Source organism: Carcharhinus amblyrhynchos, chromosome 24, assembly GCF_965287045.1.
Source record: "Carcharhinus amblyrhynchos chromosome 24, sCarAmb.v2.hapA, whole genome shotgun sequence".
NCBI lineage: Eukaryota > Metazoa > Chordata > Chondrichthyes > Carcharhiniformes > Carcharhinidae > Carcharhinus > Carcharhinus amblyrhynchos.
The window spans coordinates 29,237,400-29,250,729 of NC_137347.1; the positions used below are offsets into that span (position 1 = coordinate 29,237,400).

General features: G+C 45.2%; 1 protein-coding gene across 1 annotated transcript in view; it reads right to left on the reverse strand.

The window, feature by feature from the left end:
* The window catches only part of LOC145357913 (platelet-activating factor acetylhydrolase 2, cytoplasmic-like), a 41,753-nt gene that overhangs the window by 12,155 nt on the left and 16,268 nt on the right, over positions 1 to 13,330 (reverse strand). The window contains exons 4-7 of the mRNA XM_080211483.1: positions 13,068 to 13,161; positions 12,487 to 12,555; positions 10,135 to 10,336; positions 2,923 to 3,036 (exon numbers count right to left, since the gene is read on the reverse strand). Coding sequence (XP_080067609.1) covers positions 2,923 to 3,036; positions 10,135 to 10,336; positions 12,487 to 12,555; positions 13,068 to 13,161 — 479 coding nt within the window. The remainder of the gene's footprint in view (positions 1 to 2,922; positions 3,037 to 10,134; positions 10,337 to 12,486; positions 12,556 to 13,067; positions 13,162 to 13,330) is intronic.

The window sequence follows — 13,330 nt, forward strand, 5'->3', positions numbered from 1 at the left end:
AGTCTCTTCAGTCTCTCCTCGTAACCCAGTCCCCCCATGCCAGGCAACATCCTGGTAAACCTCCTCTGCACCCTTTCCAGAGACTCCACGTCCTTCCGGTAATAAGGTGACCAGAACTGGACGCAGTACTCCAAATGCGGTCTAACCAACGTTCTGTATAACTGAAGCATTAGACGGCAGCTTTTATACTCTAAGCCCCTTCCTATAAAGGCTAACATCCCATAAGCCTTCCTAACAACGTTCTCCACTTGTGACGCAACCTTCATGGATTTGTGAACCTGCACTCCCAGGTCTCTCTGTACGTCTATACTCCTAATCGGCCTACCTTTTATCACATAGCTCCTCTCTGCATTATTCCTTCCAAAATGCATCACCTCGCATTTGTCAGGATTAAATGCCATCTGCCACCTATCTGCCCACTGCACCAACCTATCTATATCCTGTTGTATCACCTGACAATCCAGTTCTGTACCCGCCAACCCTGCCATCTTGGTGTCATCAGCAAACTTGCTGATCACACCACCTACTCCCTCTTCTAAGTCATTTATGTAGACTACAAAGAGGAGAGGTCCCAGTACCGAGCCCTGCGGCACACCACTGGTCACTGGCCTCCAGCCCGACAAGGTACCCTCCACAACTACCCTCTGTCTCCTATTTCCCAACCAGTTCTCAATCCACCTAGCTACCTGGCCTCGTATCCCATGCGCCTTAACCTTTTCTACCAGCCTACCGTGAGGGACTTTGTCAAACGCCTTACTGAAATCCATATAGATGACATCAACGGCTCTCCCATCGTCAACCGTTTTTGTCACCTCCTCAAAGAATTCCACCAGATTTGTAAGGCAAGACCTCCCTCTAACAAAGCCATGTTGCGTATCCCTAATCAGATCGCAACGCTCCAAATGCTCATACATCCTACCCCTAAGTATTTTTTCCATTAACTTCCCTACCACCGACGTCAAACTCACCGGCCTATAATTCCCAGGGTTATCCCTACTACCTTTTTTGAACAACGGGACCACATTTGCTACCCTCCAGTCTTCTGGGACCTCACCTGTGTCCAAAGAAGAGACAAAGATGTGCGCCAGAGGCCCAGCAATTTCATCTTTCGCCTCCCTAAGCAGCCTGGGATAAATACCATCAGGCCCCGGAGCTTTATCCGTCCTTACGCTACCTAAAAGCCCTAGCACTTCCTCTCTCGTAATAACTATATCCTGCAACTGCACCTCCGCTCCCTCCAAGAGACCGCACGATTCCGAACCCCTCTCCTTCGTGAATACCGACGCAAAGTATTCATTCAGGAGCTCCCCCATTCCCTCCGACTCAATACACAACTCTCCACTCTTGTCCCTAAGAGGACCAATTTTCCCTCTAACTACTCTCTTGCCTCTAATATAGGAATAAAATGCCTTAGGATTATCCTTAATCCTACCGGCCAAAGCCATCTCATGCCCTCTCTTCGCCCTTCTAATTCCCCTTTTTAGCTCCCTCCTACTCTCTCTATATTCCTCCAGCGCACACTCCGTACCCATTTGTTTTGACCTAACATACGCCTCCCTCTTCTTCCTGACCAAGTCTTCAATATCCCCCGTAATCCACGGTAGCCAGTCTCAGCCAGGATGGTTCCGGCTGCCATGGGTTGCCAGAATCATACTGTGAACAGTTGCATTAAAAGCCATTTGCTAACCTTGGGTCCACTTCCCTGATAAATCCAAATCAATTTGTCAGCTACTGCCTCCTCCTAATGTCAATGGTGCCCCTCTTGCTGGAGAAATAACAGTGCTGTAACAATGGACACTGCTATTTTAGAATTACAGATGTAACGATGAAGCATTGGAAGCCATTCAGCCCATCATGCTGGCCCATTTGTAGACTTATTCAATTAATAAGTGTCCTTATTCTTTCCCCACAACCTTGCAATCATTATTTCTTCAAGTATTTAAGAAATTATTTATTTACCCAATTACCACTTAAAAGTTATTAAATCTATTTTCACCAACCCTTTTAGCAGTACATTCCATCATAACACTTAGGGCTGTAACTTCTCAGCTCCAGGGCTCAGAGCAACAGAAGAGCACCCTAAAAATGGGCTGGGGAATCCCAACAACCTCCTCCCTATGGAACTTCCCAACTCCACCTACCAGGCCCAACCCAAAATGACTGCTCCCCATGCTGAATGCCTGGTCACAACTCTTCACTACTGCCTCCCTCTCTCGACTGTTTGGACCTCAACTTGCTGATTCAACTGCACAGACCACCAATCACCACTTCCCCTTTCCCACCTGACTGCCTGGGCCCCTGACCACCATGTTCACATCCACCCCACCCCCACCCCACTCCCCCTCAACACCACCTGACCTGACTGCCTAGGTCACCAACCATTATGCACCGCCCCTGCCCCCAGATAGTCCAGAACCCCAACCCCCACCACGATTCCCCCCCGGTCAAAGTTAAAGTTTATTTATTAGTTACAAGTAGGCTTACATTAACACTGCAATGAAGTTATTGTGAAAATCCACTCCTCACCGTACTGCTTGGAACCATGACAACCATGCCCAGCTTGCACCCAATTGTCTGGAGCCCAGACTATTCTGCAGCCCCTGTATCCCACCCCAACAGCCTAATCCCTGATCACCATTCATTCTGAGTCTGATTGCCACACCATTGATGTTTAGATCCAATGAGTTTCCAGTCGGTGCTTTATTGGTTATAAAATATGTTGTGACACCCTGAGGTCATGAAAGATGCTAATGAAAACTTTTTTTCCCCCATGTTCCCCACCCCATGGCGACACTCCCAATTTACCCTTCCAATGTAACCCCTACCTGTGGAAAAGTGTGTCTCTGTTGTTTGGGAATATAGTGGCAGCACCATGCTCAGGATTTGGTTGAGGGAGAGGCAACTTGCTCCCAACGTACTCACCTTCATAATGGAGAGATCCAAGTTGCCAAGAAGGACATTTGTGATGAGCTTCCCGTTATTGATATCTGTGAACAGGTCCAAAGTCCGGCTACATTCCGCCACTCGCTGATGCACCTGGGAGGGAGAAGAGGCAGCAAAACAAATATATCTCTATATAACTTTCTCCAACTCATTTTGATGCTGCACCTTAATATTTTCTTAGAAGTGAGAAACTAGGAGCTGTGCAGAAACCAAGAGGTTTAAGAGTCGATGTCTACAGATTACCAAAGCTAGCATACAGATTACCAAAGCTAGCATACTGGTGCGAAAGTAATCAAAATCAAAAAAGTGGAATTTTGAGTTGTAGCTCAAGGGTTTTTTTTAAAATAAATGCTGGCCAGCATTTATGTCCATTCCTAGTTGCCCTTGAGATGCTAGAATACAAAGAGGAATATATTTTCTTTAATGGTCCATATTCTTGGTGAAACCCCACCAGAACTACTGAGCTTATTTTAAACACCACACCACAGGGTAGATATGGATCTTTTGGCCCTTCAAGCTGCTACACCATTCAATAAGATCATGGTTGATCTGGTTGTGGTCTCAACACCACTTCCCTGTCTGTCCCTTATCACCCTTCACTCCTTTACCAAAACTTAATCTGCCTTAACTCTACCTTGAATAAATTCAATGACCCAGCCTACCTTCTTTCACATATCAATGACCCTTTGGGAGTAAAGAACATCTCCTTATCTCTGCCTTAAAAGGAAGTCCTCTTATTTTGAAGCCATACTCCCCTAGTTTTAATCTCCCCACAACAGGAAACATCCTCCGGGTATCCCCCTCATCACATCCCTTCAGAATCATACAGGATTCAACAAGATCACCTCTCATTTGTCTAACTCCAACGAGGATATGCCTAACCTGTTTCTTCATAAGACAATCCCTTCATTCCAGGAATGACATCCAGTGAACCTCCTCTAAATTACAATTAATTTTTTTGAAAAATGTTTAAGTGCCTGGAGAAGGAAGGGATTAGACTGCATGGCTCCTTTGAAGAATACATTATTGCCAGCTTGGTGGGCCAAAGGATCACTTTTCATCCTGCAATATTCCATATCTGCCCTGCGTTTTATTATGCTGCTGTAATATTGGAATCTGCCACCAGAGGTCAGGGGTGCAGCATTTCCTGCAGATTCATCTCCATCAATCTGTCTGACCTCTGAGCATTGTAACCTTTAAACTTCTGATCACACACAGATCAGCTCTGGGAGCTATGGTCAAGTTTCCAGCTTTCCTAGATGTACAGTACTTAGGATTCACCAACTTTTGCAGCATAGTTAGATAGGACACACCAGAATGATACCAGGGCTTAAAAGGTTCAGTTATACTGTCAGTTTGAACAAAGAGTCATAAGAGGTTTACAACATGGAAACAAGCCCTTTGACCCAATTTGCCCATGCCACCCAATTTTTACCATTAAGGTATTCCCAGCTGCCTGCGTTTGGCCCATATCCCTCTAAACCAGGGGTCTCCAAACTTTTCAGTATGAGGGCCACATCATATATTTACACATTTTCACGGGCCAAAGAAGAAAATGGTTCTAAAGTTAAGGGGTTACTTTTATAATAAAGTTATTTTTCTAAAAAAACATGCCAACTAATTTTAAATTCATTGCGATTGGGAACTGCGTTACAGCAGCACACGGCAATTCGCTGCAGCAGATGTCAATCACAATATGGGTGTTGCACTGAGCACATTGCTCTACAATTGGTCTGAATTGCTGCCGCCATTGTTCTCGCTCATTTCAGACAGATGGAACTTATGGATTGGATAAAGCAGCTGTCATTCAGTCAATGCAGAGCGGCAATTGGATAACAGATGTTTCAACTGCTGATTCGTTTAATGAACTTCAGTTACAGGACGGCAGCTCTGATAGGACAATAGGCCGGTAAAGTGGGCGGGGATTCCCATGGGTTCATCAGGCACCTCGCGGAGCGGCAGCGGATGTCCAGCCTGTGGCTTCTGTCCCCGCATCCGGGTCCTGAGTCAGCGGCGGGGTTCCGGACGCGGGAATGTTTTTGGCGATGGGAATCCCATCCCACCCCACAGGCTGTGAGCCAGATGTAGCCCGCGGGCTGTAGTTTGGAGACGCTTGCTCTAAGCCCATCTTACCCATGTAACTATCTAAATGCTTTTTAAAAGAAAATTGTACCCGCCTCTACTACTACCCTCTGGCAACTTGTTCCAGACACTCACCAACCTCTGTGTGAAAATATTGCCCCTCTGGATCCTTTTGTATCTTTCCCCTCTCGCCTTAAACCTATGCCCTCTAGTTTTAGATTCCCCGAACTTTGTGAAAAGATGTTGACTATCTACCTTATCTATGCCCTTCATTATTTTATAGACCTCTGTAAGGTAATTCCTAAGTCTCCTACGGTCCAGGGAAAAGAGTCGCAGTCTATCCAGCCTGACCTTATAATTCAAACTATCAAGTCCCGGTAGCATCCTATAAATCTTTTCTGCACTCTTTCTAGTTTAATAATATCCTTTCTATAAGGTGACCAGACCTGTACAAAGTATTCCAAGTGTGGCCTTACCAATGTCTTGTACAACAGGATCCAGATAGACTGGGCGAATGGGCCAGGAAATGGCAAATGGAATTTAATGTTGGCAAGTGCGAGGTGGTCCACTTTGGTAGGAATAATGGTAGGAAGGACTATTACTTACGTGGCGAAAAACTGCAGCAGGTGACGGTGCAGAGGGACCTCGGGGTCCTTGTGCATGAGTCGCAAAAACCCAGCTTGCAGGTGCAGCAGGTGGTCAGGAAGGCGAATGGGATGCTGGCCTTCATAGCGAAGGGGATTGAATATAAAAGTAGGGAGGTCTTGCTGCAGCTGTATAGGGCATTGGTGAGGCCGCAGCTGGAGTACTGTGTGCAGTTTTGGTCGCCGTACTTACGCAAGGATATTTTGGCCTTGGAGGGAGTGCAGAGGAGGTTTACTAGGCTGATACCGGAGTTGAGGGGGTTGAGCTATGAGGAGAGGTTGAATAAACTAGGCTTGTACTCGTTAGAGTTTAGAAGAATGAGGGGAGATCTCATTGAGATATATAAGATGATGAATGGGAAGGATAGGATAGAGGTGGAGAGACTCTTGCCGCTCAGAAAGGATAGTAGGACTAGGGGGCACAGCCTCAAGATAAAGGGGGGGCGGTTTAGAACGGAGTTGAGGAGGAACTTCTTCACTCAAAGGGTGGTGAATCTCTGGAATTCTCTGCCCGTTGAGGTGGTGGAGGCTGCCTCGCTAAATATTTTTAAGACGCGGGTTGATGGGTTTTTGATAAGCGAGGGGATTAAGGGTTATGGGGAGAGGGCGGGAATGTGTAACTGAGCCACGACAGATCAGCCATGATCTTATTGAATGGCGGGGCAGGCTCGAAGGGCTAGATGGCCTACTCCTGCTCCTATTTCTTATGTTTTTGTGTTCAAGAAGACATCCCAATTCCTGTATTCAGTGTTCAGCCTAATGAACCAAACATGTTAAATGCCTTCTTCACTATCTAATTTCAAGGAGCTACGAATCTGTACCCCAGGTCTCTTTGTTCTATAACTCTCCCCATCGCCCTAGCATTAACTGAGTAAGACCTACCTCACATTTACCTAATCTCCATCTGCCATTCGTCAGCCCACTGGCCCAACTGATCCAGATCCTGTCGCAATCCTAGATAACCTTCTTCACTGTCCACTATGCCACCAACCTTGGCGTCATCTGCAAACTCACTAACCATGCCTCCTAAATTCCCATCCAAATCATTAGATTTGATTAGCAAGGACCAAAAAAAGTAGTACTGGAACAGACCCTTTGGCTCTCCAAGCCGTGCCGTGAGGCATAGAGTGGGGGTCAATGGGTGCTATTCGGATTGGCGGTTGGTGACAAGTGGAGTGCCCCAGGGGTCGGTGCTGGGGCCTCAGCTATTTACCATTTATATAGATGATCTGGAGGAGGGAACCGAGTGTATGGTGTCGAAATTTGCTGATGACACCAAGATTGGCGGAACGGCAAATTGTGCGGAGGGTGTGGAAAGTCTGCAGAAGGATCTAGATAGGCTGGGCGAATGGGCCAGGAAATGGCAAATGGAATTTAATGTTGGCAAGTGTGAAGTTGTCCACTTTGGTAGGAATAATGGTAGGAAGGACTATTACTTACATGGCGAAAAACTGCAGCATGCGACGGTGCAGAGGGACATCAGGGTCCTTGTGCATGAGTTGCAAAAACCTAGCCTGCAGGTGCAGCAGGTGGTCAGGAAGGCGAATGGGATGCTGGCCTTCATAGCGAGGGGGATTGAATATAAAAGTAGGGAGGTCTTGCTGCAACTGTACAGGGCACTGGTGAGGCCGCAACTGGAGTACTGTGTGCAGTTTTGGTCGCCGCACTTACGCAAGGATATTTTGGCCTTGGAGGGAGTGCAGAGAAGGTTTACTAGGCTGATACCGGAGTTGAGGGGGTTGAGCTATGAGGAGAGGCTGAATAAACTAGGCTTGTACTCATTAGAGTTTAGAAGAATGAGGGGAGATCTCATTGAGACATATAAAATGATGAATGGGATGGATAGGATAGAGGTGGAGAGGCTCTTCCCGCTCAGAAAGGACAGTAGGACTAGAGGGCACAGCCTCAAGATAAAGGGGGGGTGGTTTAGAACGGAGTTGAGGAGGAACTTCTTCACTCAAAGGGTGGTGAATCTCTGGAATTCTCTGCCCGTTGAAGTGGTGGAGGCTGCCTCGCTCAATATATTTAAGACGCGGGTAGATAGGTTTTTGATAGGCAAGGGGATTAAGGGTTATGGGGAGAGGGCGGGAATGTGGAACTGAGACACGACAGATCAGCCATGATCTTATTGAATGGCAGGGCAGGCTCGAGGGGCTAGATGGCCTACTCCTGCTCCTATTTCTTATGTTCTTATATTCTTATGTGCCGATCATAATGCCCGACCTAAACTAAAGAAACCTTTTGCCCTTACTCAGTACATATCCTTCTATTCGTGTACTCATCCAAATGCCTCTTAAATGTTGCTAATGTGCCTGCTTCCACCACCTGCTGGCAGCATGTCCAGGCACCCACCACTCTCTGCATGAAGAACTTTCCCCACACACCTCCATAAACTTTCCCCCTCTCACCTGGAAACTGGGCTCCCTTGTAATTGACATTTCCATCCTTGGACAAAGCGTCTGACTATTCACTCAGTCTAAACTTCTTAATTTGGTAATCATTTATCAGGTCTCCTCTCAGCCTCTGTCTTTCCAATGAAAACAATTCTGGGTTATTCAATCTCCGTTCAGAGCCAACACTTTCAAGATCAGGCAACATCCTGGTGAACCTTTTCTGAACTCTCTCCAAAGCTTCCATGTCCTTCTGGTACTGTGGTGACCAGAACAGCATGCAATTACCTCCAGTGTGGCCTAAGCAAGGTTCTATATGGCTGCAACATGATTTCCCAATCTTGTACTCAATGCTTTGTACTCACATGAGTCCAGCAAGCTGAGGTGTGCTCCAATTGAGGTATTTAAAATGTTTTTTTAAATCCAAGGGTTAGTTGCAGAGAAATTATTTCCTCAGGTGCGGAATCAGATGAAGGGGCATCATTTTTTAAAATCAAGGAGCTTTCCTTCACACAAAAGGCCATGGAAATCTCTCCCCAAAGTGCTGCGGATGTTGGGGGTGAAATTTTCAAGACTTATAATGATGAATTTTTATTAGGTAAAGGTGCCAAGGGGTACATAGCAAAGGTAGATAAAATAGAATAAACAGAACAGGCGCAGGGGCTGAATGGCTTGTTATCCCCATGATTCAATAGACTTGTCATTTTTAAAATTAATGCCAGATATTTCAACCCTTTCCCTCCTTAGAAAGAGGTCTCATAGAATTCCTACAGTGCAGAAGGAGGCGCTCCAGCCCATTGGGTTTGCACCAACTCTCCGACAGAACAACTTACCAGGCTCATTCCCCACCTTAACCAGTAAGCCCACACATTTCCCATGGCTAGTCCATCTAACCTACACATTTTAGTACGTTAAGGAGCAATTCAGCATGGCCAATTAGTCTAATCTGACAGATAGTGCGAGCCTTCATGACACACGACAGCGCAGATTCACTGAGCAGAGACTGATAGCAACTTCCACACACAAGGACGACCTCAACCGGGATCTTGGGTTCATGTCGCACTATCTGTAACCCTCATGTCTTGCCTGAACTTACAACATCTCACTTACTGTCCTGTCTGGAGACAATACAAATCTCTTTAACCAATGCTTAATGCTATCTCCATTCACATTGTCTGCACCTTTAAGACTTGAATAGCAGGTTAGCTGTAAAGACTCACATTCTAACCAGTATTCTGCAAACTGTGTGTGCCTTTATATGTCCTTCTCTGATCAGAACTTTCCACATACCTGATGAAGGTAAACTTATGGATTTACTATCAAATAAACTGGTTGGACTTTAACCTGGTGTTGTGAGACTTCTTACTGTATTTCCCATATTACAACAGTGACTACACTTCAGAAAAACACTTCATTGCTAGTAAACACTTTGAGATGTCCCAAGGTTGTGAAATGTGCTGTACAAATGCGCTCTGTCAATAACAGAATCGCAGAATTGTTATGGCACAGAAGAGGCCATTCAGCCCATCAACTCCAAACAAGCATTAGTGCCACCCCCCCCACCACTTTTTCCATTCAACTTGACACAGTTTCTGTTTGGATTGATGCTCTCAAAAGTAACACAGATCCCAATACCTAACGTGAAATATAAACAGTCCTCATGAACTGAAAATGTGGTGCCCTTTTTCTAATAGTCTATCAACTTAATTTGCTTATTTAGGTAGAAGAAACAGTGTTTTATATGCATGAGTGAAAACATAATGAATACTTCTGTTAAAGTCTAGGCATGTGGTCCTTTGAGTTCCAAAAGTCCAATTGGCTGACAGATGTCAAATGAGGAACTGAAGATATTCTAGCTCTGTCAATTTTTTTCTCTTGATTAAAATTAGCCGCTAAGAATCATTAGATAAGTGGGGTAAGAGTAGCATTCCTGCACGGAAACATAACCAGGGAGTCAAGGAACAGATTTCCTGACGCATTAAGCCCCCTTTCCTAATGCCCAGACTGAAATAGGAATACTCAAGGGAGCAAACCTGCTGGACCTCCATTTTAATTCCTGGATTTTAAACACACACCTGTTCATTCCTCAGGGAAAATTCATCCTCGCCCTTAACCAGTTTCCTATACGGGAGCCATTCTTCCTCCAGTGTTGGTGGGTGGGCTTGGGGTGACTCAGGTCTCCAGGCAAACTGTTCTGCTGAAGTTGTTGCTTCAACTTGCTGCTCCAAATCCTCAACTGGAGACTTGAAAAAAAAGGTTGTGCAAGCCGACTCATCTCTGATTCAAAATAAAAATAGAAAAAGTGAAAGGGTCTCAGAAATAATTAAAGCCTTATAAATAGTAAAACCACCTTTACGCTTGCCAAACACTCCCAGCACAGGTGCAGTGCAGGTTAGATACAGAATAAAGTTCCCTCTATACTGGAAGGAGCACAATGTAAGACCTGAGTCACAGATCAGGAAACAAAAGTTATGAATATGGTTTTGCAAGTGTGTGTTAGTCAGCTCCAATCACGGGTGCTGCAAGAGTAAAGCTTGAACCCTCTTACCCAATCCACAAATCCGTTCTAGCCTTGTGAATGTTCAAACTTTCCACTTGACAGGCACACAGCACACTACCATCTCAAAAGCTTCCAGGGCAGTTCCAGCACAGATTAAATCCAAAGTGACACTCCATTTATCTACATTGTGTCAAAAGGATTCACATGACACACAGTTCAGGTATCACACACTGCATGGCCCAGCACTGTACATAAGAACATAAGAAATAGGAGCAGGAGTAGGCCATCTAGCCCTTCGAGCCTGCCCCGCCATTCAATAAGCTCATGACTGATCTGAAGTGGCTCAGTTCCACTTTCCCGCCTTCTCCCCCTAACCCTTAATCCCCTTGCCTATCAAAAACCTATCTACCCGCGTCTTAAAAATATTTAGCGAGGCAGCCTCCACCACTTCAACGGGCAGAGAATTCCAGAAATTCACCACCCTTTGAGTGAAGAAGTTCCTCCTCAACTCCGTTCTAAACTGCCCCCGCTCCCCACCCCCCCCACCCCCATCTTGAGGCTGTGCCCTCTAGTCCTACTGTGACAGGCATGGTGGTGGGAAAGGTATGGGATAATTAGGGATAGTCAGCATGGCTTTGTCAGAGGGATATCATGTCTAACAAATTTGATAGAATTTTCCAAAAATGTGATTGTGTGTAAATGAGGGAAGTTCAGTTGATGTCGTTTATATGGATTTTAACAAAGCTTCTGACAAAGTCCCACAAGGCAGACTGATTGAGAAGGTTAAAACACATGAAATTCAGGGAAACTTGGTGAGATGAATCCAAAACTGGCTTAGTAATAGGGCACAAAGCATGTGTTAGTGACTGGAGGCCAGTGCCCAGTGGTGTACCACAAGGCTTAGTGTTGGGACCTTGATATAGATGATATGGGGGGAATAATGATCAAGTTTGCAGATGACACCAAGGGTGGTTAATTGTAAAGAAGAAACTAGTAGGTTACAGGAAGTTATAGATGGGTTGGTCAGATGGCCAGAGCAGTGACAGATGATACTTAACTGTGATAAATGCAGGGTGATGCATTTTGTAAGAAGTAACAAGACAAGGGAATATTTAATGAATAGCAGGATACTAGGAAGCTACAGGAACAGATGGATTATGGGGTACTTATTCACAGATCCCTAAAGTTAACAGAGCAGATGATTAGGATAGTTAAGAAGGCATATGGGACACTTGCTTTTATCAGTGGTGACATTGAGTATAAGGGCAAGGAGGTAATGCTTGAGCTGTACAGAACGTTGGTTAGAAAACAGCTGGAGTACTGTAATTCTGGTCACCTCACTATAGGAAGGAAGTGACTGCACCAGAGGGGGTACAGAAGGTATTCATCAGGATGTTGCCTGTGAGGGAGTATTTGAGCTATAAGGAGAGACTGGATAGGCTTGGTATTTTTTTATAAAAAAGCAGAGAAGGCTGTGGAGTGGGCGGGGAGGGGGGGGGGCACGTCATGATGGAGGTGTATAAGCTTATGAGCAGTATGGACAGGGTAAATAGGAAGCAGCTGTTCCCCTTGGTTGAGAGGTCAATCATGAGGGGGCAGAGTTTTAGCATAAGGAGCATGAGGTTCAGAGGGGATTTGAGAAAAAAAAAATTCACGGAGGGTGGTGGGAATCAGGAATGCACAGCCTGGGAAGGTAGTGGAGGCCAGAAAACTTACAACCTTTAAAATGTATTTGGGTGAGCGCTCAAAACATCATAACATTCAAGGATATGGGACAAGTGCTGGAAAATGGGATTAGTGCGACTTCAGTGGTAGTTATTGTCAGTGCAGACTCAATGGGCCAAAGGACATTTTCTGCGCTGTATGACTCTATGACTATGACTCTATAGGAATATTACAGAAGTGCTGGCTCCTCACAGACACTGACCTGTGCTCCACAGCAGCGACGATAAATCCCCGAGACGCTATCTCATTGCAGACAGCAGAGTATACAGTCCTGTCATAAGAAACAGAATGTAACAGTGAGATACTTCAGCACCATGATCGTCCTCCCAGATCCTAACATCTGGCTGCTTTGTCCTTGCCAATGAAGACTCTTGAGAATAGTAATACAAGAAGCAAGGAGCATTAAAGAGGCAACTTCCAGTGCATATGCAGAATCAGTAGAAGATGCAGTGCCCTTCATTCAGGAACACTCTGGAAGTAAGGGAGGACATGTGGTTAGAGACAAAATAGTGGAAGAGGATGAAAAAAAGTATAAATGAGAGAGTTACAAAAGAAAGAAAAGGAAACAAAGATGGATAAAGAGATGATAGTCAAGGATGGATCCCTCATCAGTCCTGGAACATAAGTGAAGAAACCCTTTGGTGAGACTAAGCAAAGAAGGGGAGTGACGGGGTATAAGGGTAGTGTGGGGATGGGGGAGGGGGAGGGGGAGGGGGGCACAGTGAGAAACAGAGCCTGAAGTACAGATATGAAAATCAATTGTCACTGGGATTGTCATTTTACCTGAAAGCCCCAAGACCGTGAGAAAATATAATCAGCGGGTACTTCTCCGCAGTTTTGAAAGGAGCATTCCATTCAACTGGAACTTCATGATAACCTACAGAGTGATAAAAGTGATACATAAAGACATTATGCTGCTTATCAAAATGAAAAATTCCGTTATTTACCCTCGTTTCTCTTCTAGCTTTCCAAAGTATCTAATGGCTAGTGGGATGAATACTTTGGCTTCAACTTAAAATTACAGACTTGAGATGCATCTTATTTGA